We start from the raw sequence: 12337 nt of genomic DNA, 5'->3' as shown, positions 1-12337 counted from the left end.
CCCAAGCATGGGGGGGGGACACAGGGGGGAAGTCACGTGGCCGCGCTTCCTGGTTCCTCCTTCCTCTTCCTCCTGCCTCAGTTTCCCCTGCGGCTTCACCTGCACGCCCAGCGCGGCTGAGGGGGGCTGGGCTGAGGTGGAGCCGCTTTGTGGGCGGGGGGCAGCCCCCAAAATAACCCCGGGGGCTTTTGGGGTTCAGCCCAGCCCTTCCTGGGGCTGGTTCTGGGCAGGGGTGAGGGGGTTCAGCACCCCAAATTTGGGGGCGTTTGGGCTGCTCCAATCGCCGATCCCGGTGCTGCCAGGGGAAAGGGGGTGGGAGGGGATTTGGGATTTGGGATCTGAGGGTGGGAAGGGGTTTCCCCTGGCAGGGCGAGAAGAACCACGGCTTCGACGTGCTCTACCACAACATGAAGCACGGGCAGATCTCCACCAAGGAGCTCGCTGACTTCGTCCGGGAGAGGTACCCGGGGTGCGGAGCGGGGAGACTCCCCAGAATCCCTGGTGGGATTTGGGATCCCCAAAAACCCCGTCTGCATCCCAAATCCCCCCTCCCCGCCATCCCCAGGGCTGCCATCGAGGAGAACTACGCCAAGGCCATGGTGAAGCTGTCGAAGATGGCCACGAACGGCACCCAGCTGGGGTACGGGGTGGGCACGGGGAGCCCGGGCCACCTCCGGGTGCCTTTGGGGACCTCGGTGACCCCTCTGGGGACCCTGTGAGCAGGACTTTCGCTCCGCTGTGGGAGGTTTTCCGCATCTCCTCGGACAAGCTGGCCCTGTGCCACCTGGAGCTGATGAAGAAGCTGCACGACCTCATCAAGGAGATCTCGCGCTACGGCGAGGAGCAGGGCCGGGTGCACAAGAAGGTACCACGCCCGTCCCCTTCCTCGTCCCGTCGCCTTCCCCGGCGTCCCCGGCCCCCCCAGGTGACGCCGTGTCCCCTGGCAGTCCAAGGAGGAGGTGTCGGGGACGCTGGAGGCCGTGCAGCTGCTGCACGGCGTGGCCCAGCTGCTGCCCAAGTCCAAGGAGAGCTACCACAGCAAGTGCCAGGAGTACGAGCGGCTGCGCAAGGAGGGCACCAGCCAGAAGGAGATCGACAAGGTGACGCCCCGCTGGGTCCCTGTCCCTCCCCCTGGCTGCTCCCTGGGTTCCCCTGGCTCGCCGTCCCCTCGCGACGCTTCTTGTTCCTCCTCCCTGTGGTCACCCCCCTCAGTGCTCCTTGTCCCCTTCCCTGGTGATTCTTGACCCTCCCTCCATGGTCCTGTTGTCCCCCAGTGATCCCTGTCCCCTCCCTGGTGGCTCCTGTCTCTCCTGGGTGATCCCTGTCCCCACCCTGGTGTCCCTGTCCCTTCCCTCATGGCTCCTGCCTTCCTCCCTAAGTGGTTCCTGTCCCCCCTGGGTGGTCCCTGGCTCCTGTTGGTGGCTCCTGTCCCTTCCCTGCTGGTCCCCGAGTCCCTCTCAGTGCTCGCCATCCCCTCCCGGTGCTTCTTGTTCCTCTTCCTTCTGATCCCTCGTCACCTCCCCTGTGGTCACTGTCACCCCCCTCAGTGCTCCTTGTCCCTTCCCTGGTGACTCTTGACCCTCCCTCCATGGTCCTGTTGTCCCCCAGCGATCCCTGTCCCGTCCCTGGTGTTCCTGTCCCCTCCTTGGTGGCTCCTGTTTCCCTCCCTGGTGGCTCCTGTCCCCCCTGGGTGTTCCCTGTCCCCTCCCTGGTGGCCTCTGTCATTCTCCTGCACTGTTCTTTTTCCCCTGGATGGTTCCTGTCCTCTTCCCAACGATCCCTGACATTCTCCTGGCTGGCCCCTGGCTGGCCCTTGTCCTGTACCTGATGATCCCTGACATTCTCCTGGCCGGTCCCTGTCCCGTCCCTGACCATCCCTGTCACTGTCCCCTGGCTGTCCCCTATCCCCTGTCCCCTGTCCCCTCCCTGACCATCCCTGTCACTGTCCCCCTGGCTGTCCCCTGTCCCCTGGCCGGTCCCTGTCCCATCCCTGACCATCCCTGTCATTGTCCCCTGGCTGTCCCCTGTCCCCTGGCCGGTCCCTGTCCCCTCCCTGACCATCCCTGTCATTGTCCCCTGGCTGTCCCCTGTCCCCTGTCTGGTCCCTGTCCCCTCCCTGACCATCCCTGTCCCCGGCTGCTGGCGCAGGCGGAGCTGAAGTCGCGGAAGGCGGGCGAGGCGCTGCGGAGGGCGGTGGACAAATACAACGCTGCCCGCGCCGACTTCGAGCAGCGCATGCTGGACTCGGCCATGGTGGGCACGGCTGGGACCGGGAAAGGGACGGGAACTGGTGGGGTTGGGAAAGGGATGAGATTGGGGAAAGGGATGGGACTGGGGAAAGGGATGGGACCGGGAAAGGGACGGGAACTGGTGGGGTTGGGAAAGGGATGGGATCGGGGAAAGGGATGGGATTGGGGGAAAGGGATGGGATTGGGAAAGGGATGGGATTGGGAAAGGGATGGGATTGGGGAAAGGGATGGGACCGGGAAAGGGACGGGAACTGGTGGGATTTGGGCAGGGATGGGGACTGGGGACATGCCACCCTTCCATGGGGACATGCTGCCCTGGCTGACCTCTCTCCTTGTCCATACGGTGACCCCTGAGGACATTCCATCCATCCCCAAAACCCCTCCATATCCCTGGGGACATCCCACCCTTCCCAAACCCCCTTCCGTGGCGACATCTCACCCTCCCCTGTCCACCTGGGGACATCCCACCCATCCCAAACCCTTCCCTGCCCTCCTGCCGATCCCTGGGGATGTCCCCCCCATTCTTGACTCCCCGTTTTTTCCCGCTCCAGCGCTTCCAGGAGGTGGAGGAAGCCCACCTGCGGCACATGAAGGGGCTCATCGGCTCCTACTCGCACTCCGTGGAGGACACCCACGTCCAGATCGGCCAGGTGAGTCCCCAGGTGGGTGACCCCCTCCCCATTCCTGCTTCCCCTTGTTATTCCATGCCCCCTTCCCCCTTTTTTGTCCCCTCCAGGTGCACGAGGAGTTCAAGCAGAACGTGGAGAACATCGGCACGGAGATGCTGCTGCGGAGGTTTGCCGAGAGCAAAGGCACGGGGACAGAGCGGCCAGGTGAGGCTGGGGATCCCACCTGGGCGGGGATGGAGCTGATCCTGGGCTGATCCCGGCTGATCCCGGCTTATCCGAGCTGATCTGGGCTGATCTGGGCTGATCCCAGCTTATTTGGGCTGATCCTGTGCTGATCCTGGGCTGATCTTGGGCTTATCTGGGTTGATCCCGGGCTGATCCTGGGCTGATCCCGGGCTGATCCCGCTCTCCATGGCAGGAGCGTTGGATTTCGACGAGTACCGGCTGGCTCCAGCGCAGGAAGGCAAGTACGTCTGCATCCAGCTGGGAATTCCAGGGGCTGTGGAGGCTCTTCCTCACCCCGTTCCCGCTTTTCCCAGGACCCAAGAGGAGCCGCAGCAAAGCATTCCGGATCCCGGGCTTGAGCCGGAAGGAGCGGGAGCGTGATGCTGTGTAAGAGCCTGCATCCCATCCTGCATCCCTGCATCCTGTTCCTTCATCCCTGCATCCCAGCATTCCTGCATTCCTGGAACCCATCCCAGCATCCATGCATTCCCGCGTTCCTACACCCTGGCATTTCTGCATCCTGGCATTTCTGCGTTCCTGCAGCCCGTTCCTGCATCCCTGCGCACTTGGATCCTTGCATCCCTGTGTTCCTGCATCCCTTTGTTCTTGGATCCCTGCATCTCAGCATTCCTGCCTTTCAGCATTCCTGCATCCCTGCAGCTTTGCATCCCTGCGTTGTTTCATCCCTGAATCCCCACATCCCTCAATTCCCACATCCTATATCCCTGAATCCCTGCCTCCTGAATTCCCACATCCCTGAATTCCCACATCCTATATCCCTGAATCCCTGCCTCCTGAATTCCCACATCCCTGAATTCCCACACCCCTTCCTCCTGCCCCTCCTGACTCTCCCCGTGTCATTCCCCAGGGAATCCCCGGATAACGACCTGGTGAGTGTCCCAGTGCCCCCAAACCCGGCGCTGCCATTCCCAAACTGGGAGCACCGGGAATGTCGGAGCTCGTCCCCTCAGGGCTGCCCGGAGGTGGACGAGGACGGATTCACCGTGCGCCCGGACATCGCCCGCAGTATCCTTGGGACGCAGCCGGGAAAAACGGGGAATTCTGGCGGGGGGCCGGGGGGGGAATTTCTGTGGGGATCCGAGGGGAATTCCGAGCGGGAATCACCTTGACCGGGGATGCTCAGGCGAGGCGGAGAATCCCGGGTGCTCCTCCAGCGATTCTGACTACGACGAGGACGAGCCGCGCAAGTTCTACGTGCACATCAAGCCGGTGCAGCCGCGGGAAGCGGCCGGCAGCGCCGAGGCCGCCGTGGAGCAGCTCAAGGCCACCGTGGGAAACCTCATCCTGGCCCCCGGTGTTGTTGGGGTGAGCCTGGGGAGGAGCGGGGGGAGCCGCGGGGATCCCCCGGAATTCCCGGGGTCACCTCAGCCCTGTGCCCTTCTCTGCTTGCAGGGCACCGTCAGGAGGCAGGCGTCGCGTAAGTGGCACCGGGAGGTGGCAGCGTGGCTGCTTGGGGACATCGTGTCACTCCTGAGACCCCTTCCTTGGGGACATTGTGTCATCCTGAGACCCCCTTCCTTGGGGACATCGTGTCATTCCTGAGATCCCCTCCTTGGGGACATCGTGTCATTCCTGAGATCCCCTCCTTGGGGACATCGTGTCATTCCTGAGATCCCTTCCTTGGGGACATCGTGTCATTCCTGAGATCCCCTCCTTGGGGACATCGTGTCATTCCTGAGATCCCCTCCTTGGGGACATCGTGTCATTCCTGAGATCCCCTCCTTGGGGACATCGTGTCATTCCTGAGATCCCTTCCTTGGGGACATCGTGTCCTTCCTGAGATCCCTTCCTTGGGGACATTGTGTCATTCCTGAGATCCCTTCCTTGGGGACATCGTGTCACTCCTGAGAGCCCCTCCTTAGGGACATCCCACCCTTCCTTAAACCTAATCCTGGTGGTCATCATGTCCTCCCTGATCCCCCTTCCTTGGGGACAATTCCACCCGTCCTTAAATCCATTCCTTGGGGACATTCCGTCCTCCTGAGCCCCCTTCCTTGGGGACATCCCACCCTTCCCCAAACCCAGGCCCTGGGGACATCCCACCCTTCCTGAGCCCCATTTCCAGCCCTCTTGTCAATCCCTGGTGACACCCCACCCTTCCCGAGCCACCCCGGAGTCCCCGTGGCTCCGTGTCCCCTCACGGTGACATCCCTCCGCAGGACACGCCGCATCCCTGACCCTGGCCCCCGGTGACACGGACCCCGAGGGGACACTGGCGGCGGGTGAGGCTGGGCTGGGGGTGCTGGGGGTTTTGGGGGGACACAGGAGGGGTCCTGGGGCTCTGGGGTGCACTGCAGTGTCCCCTCTCCCCGCAGGTGACAGTACGGGGAGGGGGCTCCCGGCAGCACAGGTGACCAGGTAGGGGACAGGGACGGAGTGGGGTGTCACGGGGGGCCACCCCCCATCCTTGGGGGGGTCCTGGGCGGGCTTTGAGCCCCCTCCCCCAGCTCTGTCCCTGTCCCAGCGGCCCCGGGAAGCGCCCCCAGGACCCGCTGCCCTCGGCCGCTCTCTTCGGGCCGCCCCTGGAGTCGGCGTTCGAAGCAGAGGAATTCCCGGGTGAGGATTTGGGGGGGATTCGGGATGGGAACCCCCCCGCGCGGGGAGGGGGCCGCGCTCTGACCGCGGCTGCCCCGCAGCCCCCCGCTCCTACGTGCTCACCTCGTCCTCGTCGCCCTTCTCCTCCTCGTCCCCGGAGAACGTGGAGGACTCGGGGCTGGATTCGCCCTCGCACCCCGCGCCCGGACCCTCCCCGGACTCCCGGCCCTGGACCCCGCAGCCGGGCACGCCGCAGAGCCCCGGCCCCAAAGCGGACCCTCGGCTGCCCCCCGCCCCCGCCAGCAGCTCCTGGGCCCCCCGGCCCCGCAGCCCCTCTGGCCGCCTCCCCGAGCCCCCCGGCTTCGCCGTTTTCAGCGGCCCCGGCGCCGAGGGGCTCTGGGGGGACGCGGGGGCCGCGCCCCGGGGTCGCAGCCGCTGCCTCAGCGGCCCCGTCCCGAGAGAAGCCCCCTCGCCAGATCCTTTTGGGGAGCCCCCGGTGTGGGGCAGACCCCGCAGCCCCGGCGGGGAGCAGCCCCCGCTGACGCGTCCTTCCTCCAACTCGGCCTCCTCCTCGTCCTCCTCGCCCGCCCCCCCGAGCGGGGGGGAGTCCTCCAGCCCCTCTCCCTGGGGCTGCCAGGGGCCGGGGCCGAGGCTGAGCGAGGGGGGCTCGGCGGGGACGCCCCCCTTGCAGTCGGAGCCGGGTGAGTGGCGGGGGGAGCTGCCCCCACGTGTCCCCTAAATCTGACTCCCAGAGCCCCCAACTCTGCTCCCATAACCCCTAATCCTGTCCCACATGACCCCAAATTCTGCCCACAGTGACCCCTAACTCTGCCCCCCGTTGCCCCGAATTCTTCCCCCAGTTACCCTGAACTGTGCCCCCCCATAACCCCAACTCTGCCCCCCACAGCCCCTAAACCTGCCCCCCGTTACCTCGAATTCTGCCCCTCAATTAGCCTGAGCTCTGCCCCCCATCACCCCAACTCCAGCCCCCCACCCCAGAACCGAGCTGAGCCCGGCCCAACTCCCGGCACCTCTGAGCCCCTCCTGGGTCCCTGGGGGTGGTCCTGGATCCCTGGGGGGGTTCTGGATCCCGGTAGGGGGGTCCTGGCTCCCCAGGGGGGATGTCCTGGATACTGGGGAGGGAAATCCTGGATCCCCGGGGGGAGGTTTTGGATCCGCAGGGTGGGTCCTGGATCCCTGGGGGGTGGTCCTGGATACTGTGGGGGGTGGTCCTGGATACTGTGGGGGGTGGTCCTGGACCCAAATGGGGCGGTCCTGAGTCCCCGGGGGTGAATTCTGGATCCCTGGGGGTGGTCCTGGATCCCCGGGGTTGGTCCTGGATCCCCGGGGAGCAGTTCTGGATCCCCGGGGGGCGGTGTCTCGGATCCCGGTGAGGGGGTCCTGGATCCCGAGGTGGGGGGGGGGTCCTGCCGTGTCGGGGCTCTCCCCCTCACCCCCCGTTGGTGCCCCCTCCCAGACTCTGTCCCCTCCTGGCCCAGCGCTGCCCCCCGGGACGTTCCTCTCGTGGCCCCCCCGCGCCGCTCCCGCACCAAGCGGCCGCCGGCCGGGCCGGGCAGCAACAGCGACCTGGTGCGGGGCCGGGGCGGGGGGCGCGGGGACCCCCGGGCTGGGGAGGGGAGGGAGCGGGGAACCCCGGGAGGGGCGGTCAGGCTTCCCAGTGCTCCCAGTATGGGAACGGCAGCGCCGGGAAGGGGATTCCCTGGGGAATGATGCGGGGGGGAGGTGGGTGATGGAGAGGGGAAGGGGTGTGGGGTGGAGAGGGACGGGGATTTGGGGATGTGGGAATGCAGGGATGGGAGGGTGTGGGGATTCCAGGGATGCAGGAATTCAGGGATGTGGGATGTAGGAATTCAGGGATGCGACGTTTGGGAATTCAGGGGTGCAGGATTTGGGAGTGAAGGGATACCGGGATATGGAATTCGGGGATGGGGGGATGCAGGATTTGGGAACACAGGGATACCGGGATATGGAATTCGGGGATGGGGGGATGCAGGATTTGGGAAACGCAGGGATACCGGGATGTGGAATTCGGGGATGGGGGGATGCAGGATTTGGGAAACGCAGGGATACCGGGATGTGGAATTTGAGGATGCAAGTCTTGGGACTGCAAGGGGTGTGGAATTCGGGGATGCAGGGATACCGGGACGCAGAATTTGGGGATGCAGGATTTGGGGCTGCGGGGATGCAGACACCCACCCTGGCCCTCCTTTGCCCGGCAGTCCCGCTCTCTGAGCCCCTCGCCCTCCTGGAGCTGCGGCCCCTCGCACTCGGCTCCCGCCAGCCTGGGCGAGCGCGGCTTCTTCTCCGCGGCCCCTCCGGCGCTCGGTGCGTGCCGGGGGCGTTCTGGGGGGGGAACTGGGAGGGGAGGGGGGGGGGTCCCAGCCCAACCCTGCCCTGACCCCTCCGCCCCCTCCCCAGGGCTGTCGCGCGGTCCCAGCCCGGTGGTGCTGGGCTCGCAGGACGCGCTGCCCGTGGCCACCGCCTTCACCGAGTACGTGCACGCTTATTTCAAGGGGCGCGACGCCGACAGGTAACGGGGTGGTCCCGGGGGTCCCCCCCGGCCGCCGTGCGCTGCCTGGGGGTGTCCCCTGAGCCCCGGCGTGTCCCCGGCAGCTGCCTGGTGAAGGTGACGGGCGAGCTGACCATGTCGTTCCCCGCGGGCATCGTGCGGGTGTTCAGCGGCCCCGCCGCCCCGCCCGTGCTCAGCTTCAGGCTCCTCAACGCCGGCGCCATCGAGCAGTTCCTGCCCAACGCCGAGCTGCTCTACAGGTGCGGGGACAGCTGGTGTCGGGGTGCAGGGGGTGTCTGGGGGGTTGCGAGGACTTTGGGAAGGGTGGGTGTAGGGATTTGGGCGGGTTTTGGGGGTGTAGGAGGGCACAGGGGGCTTTGGGAGGTGTGGGTGGAGCGATGGGGGGCGGGTTTTGGGGTACGGGGGGTGTCTGGGGGGCACAGGGACTTTGGGAGGTGATGGATGCAGTGATGGGGGCAGATTTTGGGGTACGGGGGGTGTCCGGGGGATACAGCGACTGTAGGAGTACAGGTGCAGTGAGGGGGGCAGGTTTTGGAGTACAGGAGGGACACAGGGATCTTGGGAGATGATGGATGATTTTTGGGGTACAGAGTGTCCCTGTTTTCCCGGGGATGCTCTCAAGAGCTGAGGGATGCAGCGATGGAGAGCTGAGTTTTGGGGTGCATGGAGTTTCCAGGGGTCTGAGCATCCTGGGGACACAGGGGATGCAGCAATGGGGAGCTGGGTATTGGGATTTGGGGATTTTTGGGGCCCCGGGGTATCCTGGCAATGCAGCGACCAGGAGCTGAGTTTTGGGGATCCCAGGGGTCTGGGGGCTGGTTTGGAGCTGGGTTCCGGGGTGCCAGCTCCTGGGGGTACCCAGACCTTGCTGCCCCTCTCCCCCACGCCCCCAGCGACCCCTCCCAGAGCGACCCCAGCACCAAGGACTTCTGGCTGAACATGGCAGCGCTGACCGGGCACCTGCAGAAACAGGCGGAGCAGAGCCCGGCCGCCTCCTACTACAACGTGGCTCTGCTCAAGTACCAGGTGAGAAACGGGGGGTCTGGGGTCCTGGGGCTGAGCAGGGTGGGAGACGCAGTGTCTGGGGTCCTGGGGCTGAGCAGGGTGGGAGATGCAGGGTCTGGGGTCCTGGGGCTGAGCAGGGTGGGAGATGGAGGGTCTGGGGTCCTGGGGCTGAGCAGGGTGGGAGATGCAGGGTCTGGGGTCCTGGGGCTGAGCAGGGTGGGAGATGGAGGGTCTGGGGTCCCAACCCTTCACAGGGTGGGAGATTCAGGGTCTGGGGTCTCAAACCTTCACTGGATGGGAAATTCTGGGTTTGGGATCTCAACCCTTCACAGGGTGGAGATTCAGGGTCTGGGGTCCTGAACTTCCCCAGGGTGGGAGACGCGGGGTCTGGAGTTCCACAGGGGGACCCACCCTGGGCACGGGAGGGTCTCGGTGCCCCCCTGAACCCCCCCAAACCCCCCGATGCGCCGCAGTTCTCGCGGCTGGGCCCTGGCTCGGCGCCGCTGCGGCTCTGCGTGCGCTGGGACTGCGCGCCCGGCGCCACGCGGGTCAGCGTGGAGTACGGCTACAACGCGGCCGCCCTGGCACTGCCCGTGCCCCTGGGCACCGTGCACGTCCTGCTGCCCCTGGAGGAGCCCCTGAGCAACCTGCGGCTGCAGCCCGCCGCCAGCTGGTAACGGGGAACGGGCACGGGGCGGGCGAGAGGAGGGGTGGGGGTCCCAAAAACCCACAGCGGGGGAGAGGCAGGGTCTGGGGTCCTGAGCCTGAATGAGGTGGGAGATGCAGGATTTGGGGTCCTGAACCCTCACAGGCTGGGAAATGTGGGGTCTGGGGTCCTGAACTTGGACAGGATGGGAGATGCAGGATTTGGGGTTCCTGAACCCCCACAGGGTTGGAGAGGCAGGGTCTGGGGTCGTGAGGCTGAACAGGGTGGGAGATGGAAAATCTGGTGTCCCAAAACCCCACAGGGTTGGAGATGCAGGGTCTGCGGTCCTGAACTTCCACAGGGTGGGAGAGGAGGGATTGGGGGGTCCTGGGGCTGAATGGGGTGGGAGATGCAGGGTCTGGGGTCCTGAACCCATTCACAGGGGTGGGAGATGCAGGGTTTGGGGTGCTGTACCCCCACAGGGTGGATGACACAGGGCTGGGTGCCCCAAACTCCCCCAGGGTAGGGGGATACAGGACTGGGGGTCCCAAGATGGGGACCGCAGGAGAGGCGTCCCGAATCTCCCCGGGGTGGGAGAAGGGGACCCTGGCCTGGGAAATGGGGACACAGAACCGGAAAACGGGAACCTTGAGCCGGGAAATGGGGTCGCTGATGGGGTGAGGAAGGCAGGGAGGTGGGGATCAGCAGACAGAGCTGGATTTTGGGGGGCCTGGGGCTCTTGAGGACACCCCCTTATCCCGGCAGGAACCTGGAGGAGAAGCGGCTGCTCTGGAAGCTGCTGGACATCCCCGGCGCCCCGGGGCAGGGAGGTGAGGACTGGGGGGACACAGGGCAGGGGGGGGGCTCCTCATCCCGACGCCCCCCAACCCCTGCGCTGTCCCCCCAGGCTGCGGGCGGCTCTCGGCCAGCTGGGAGCCGCTGGGGGGGCCCAGTAAACCCAGTCCCGTGGCCGCCCAGTTCAGCAGCGAGGGCAGCACCTTGTCGGGGGTGGAGGTGGAGCTGGCCGGCGCCGGGTACCGCATGTCGCTGGTCAAGAAGAGGTTTGCTACAGGTAATGGGGGGGGGGTCCCTCCCCTCCCCACAGCCTTGGGGGGTTCGGGGTCCTCTCCCCATTCCCTGGGTCCTGGGGGTACGGGGGGGGCCTTTCCCCTGGGGTATTTGGGGTCCTTTCCTTGCTCTTTGGGGTGCACAGGGTCCCTTCCCTGGGGTATTTAGGGTCTCTTCCCTGGGGTATTTGGGGTCTCTTGTGTGGTGTTTAGGGTCTCTTCCCTGGGGTATTTGGGGTCTCTTTCCTGGGGTATTTGGGGTCCTTTCCCTGAGGTATTTAGGGTCCCCTTCCCTGGGGTATTTGGGGTCTCTTTCCTGGGGTATTTGGGGTCCTTTCCCTGCTCCTTGGCGTGCTGGGGTGTCCCCTTCCCTCTCGGAGTCTCTTCCCCAGCTCCCCATGACCCTGAGGTGCCGAGATCCCTTTCCAGAGGGTCTCTTCCCTGCTCTCCACCATCCTGGGGGGTCATGGGGCCCCCCAAACTCATTTTTCCCCCCTCACTGGTCAATGCCCGAGGGTCACCCGGTTTGGGGCTGGCCCCGAGCTCCGGGCAGTGCCCGTGCCCGCCCTGCTCTGTGCCCACCCGGCTCCGTGCCCACCCGGCTCCGTGCCCACCCGGCTCCGTGCCCGCCTTTCCTCCGCAGGGATTTACCTGGCCGGGTCCTGAGCGGCTCCCGGACCCCCCCGAGCCCCCCCCGGGGCTTCTCCCGTGGTTGTGTGAACTTGGAAACACTGGATGGAGGCGGGCTGGGGAGGGGGCGCCTCCTCCTCCTCCTCCTCCTCCTGCTCCTCCTGTCCCTGTCGCTGTCCCCGCGCCCCCGCCGCCCTCCCCTGTGCTGTGAAGGGAGCAGGAGCTGCTCTTTTATTAAACACTTTATTTTCTAATAAATTCCGCCCCCCTCGCTGGGTCCCGCCTCCCTCCTGCCACGGCGCCCATCCCATAAATCCCGTAAATCCCATCCCATATTCCCATTCCATCAATTCCAGTCCCAATCTCATCCCATCCCATATTCCTATTCCATCCCATCTCATCCCATCGATCCCATCCTAATCTCATCCCATAGATCCCATATTTCCATCCCATCCCAATCCCATAAATCCCAGTCCCAGTCCCAATCTCATCCCATGGATCCCGTATTGCCATCCCATCAGTCCCAATCCCATCCCAATCCCATAAATGCCAGTCCCAGTCCCAATCTCATCCCATGGATCCCATATTGCCATCCCATCAGTCCCAATCCCATAAATCCCAGTCCCAGTCCCAATCTCATCCCATGGATCCCATCCCAGGAGCCTTGGGAGCTCCTTGGAAGCGGCGCCGGCGGCTCCTCCCCGCGGGGAAACTGAGGCAGGGCGGTGCCGAGCCCTCCCTGGTGCCCGGGGTGGGTGGGCAGAGCGGTGGGGGGCTCT

The 12337-nt window shown here is 65.5% G+C and overlaps 2 protein-coding genes across 2 annotated transcripts in view; both read left to right on the top strand.

Moving 5' to 3' along the window:
* Window positions 1–176, top strand: part of THOP1 (thimet oligopeptidase 1) — a 4896-nt gene extending 4720 nt beyond the window's left edge. Inside the window, exon 8 of the mRNA XM_058423585.1 lies at window positions 112–176. Within this exon, the coding sequence (XP_058279568.1) occupies window positions 112–176 (65 nt within the window). The remainder of the gene's footprint in view (window positions 1–111) is intronic.
* A 179-nt stretch (window positions 177–355) lies between these two features.
* On the top strand, window positions 356–12304 carry FCHO1 (FCH and mu domain containing endocytic adaptor 1). Its single transcript, XM_058423613.1, has 26 exons — window positions 356–460; window positions 566–640; window positions 724–865; window positions 948–1100; window positions 2149–2253; window positions 2801–2899; window positions 2986–3082; window positions 3297–3341; window positions 3418–3490; window positions 3972–3993; window positions 4075–4129; window positions 4248–4429; window positions 4517–4541; window positions 5284–5346; window positions 5440–5482; window positions 5589–5680; window positions 5761–6360; window positions 7137–7249; window positions 7900–8005; window positions 8099–8210; window positions 8294–8449; window positions 9104–9236; window positions 9689–9888; window positions 10627–10691; window positions 10769–10933; window positions 11572–12304. Exons 1-26 carry the CDS (start codon window positions 408–410, stop codon window positions 11592–11594), a joined length of 2997 nt encoding a protein of 998 aa, XP_058279596.1. The 5' UTR covers window positions 356–407; the 3' UTR covers window positions 11595–12304.
* The last annotated feature ends 33 nt before the right edge of the window (window positions 12305–12337 follow it).

This window comes from Hirundo rustica, chromosome 26 (assembly GCF_015227805.2).
Source record: "Hirundo rustica isolate bHirRus1 chromosome 26, bHirRus1.pri.v3, whole genome shotgun sequence".
Taxonomy (NCBI): domain Eukaryota; kingdom Metazoa; phylum Chordata; class Aves; order Passeriformes; family Hirundinidae; genus Hirundo; species Hirundo rustica.
The sequence above is the reverse complement of the archived record's forward strand: the minus strand, read 5'-3'. Positions and strand labels throughout refer to the sequence as shown.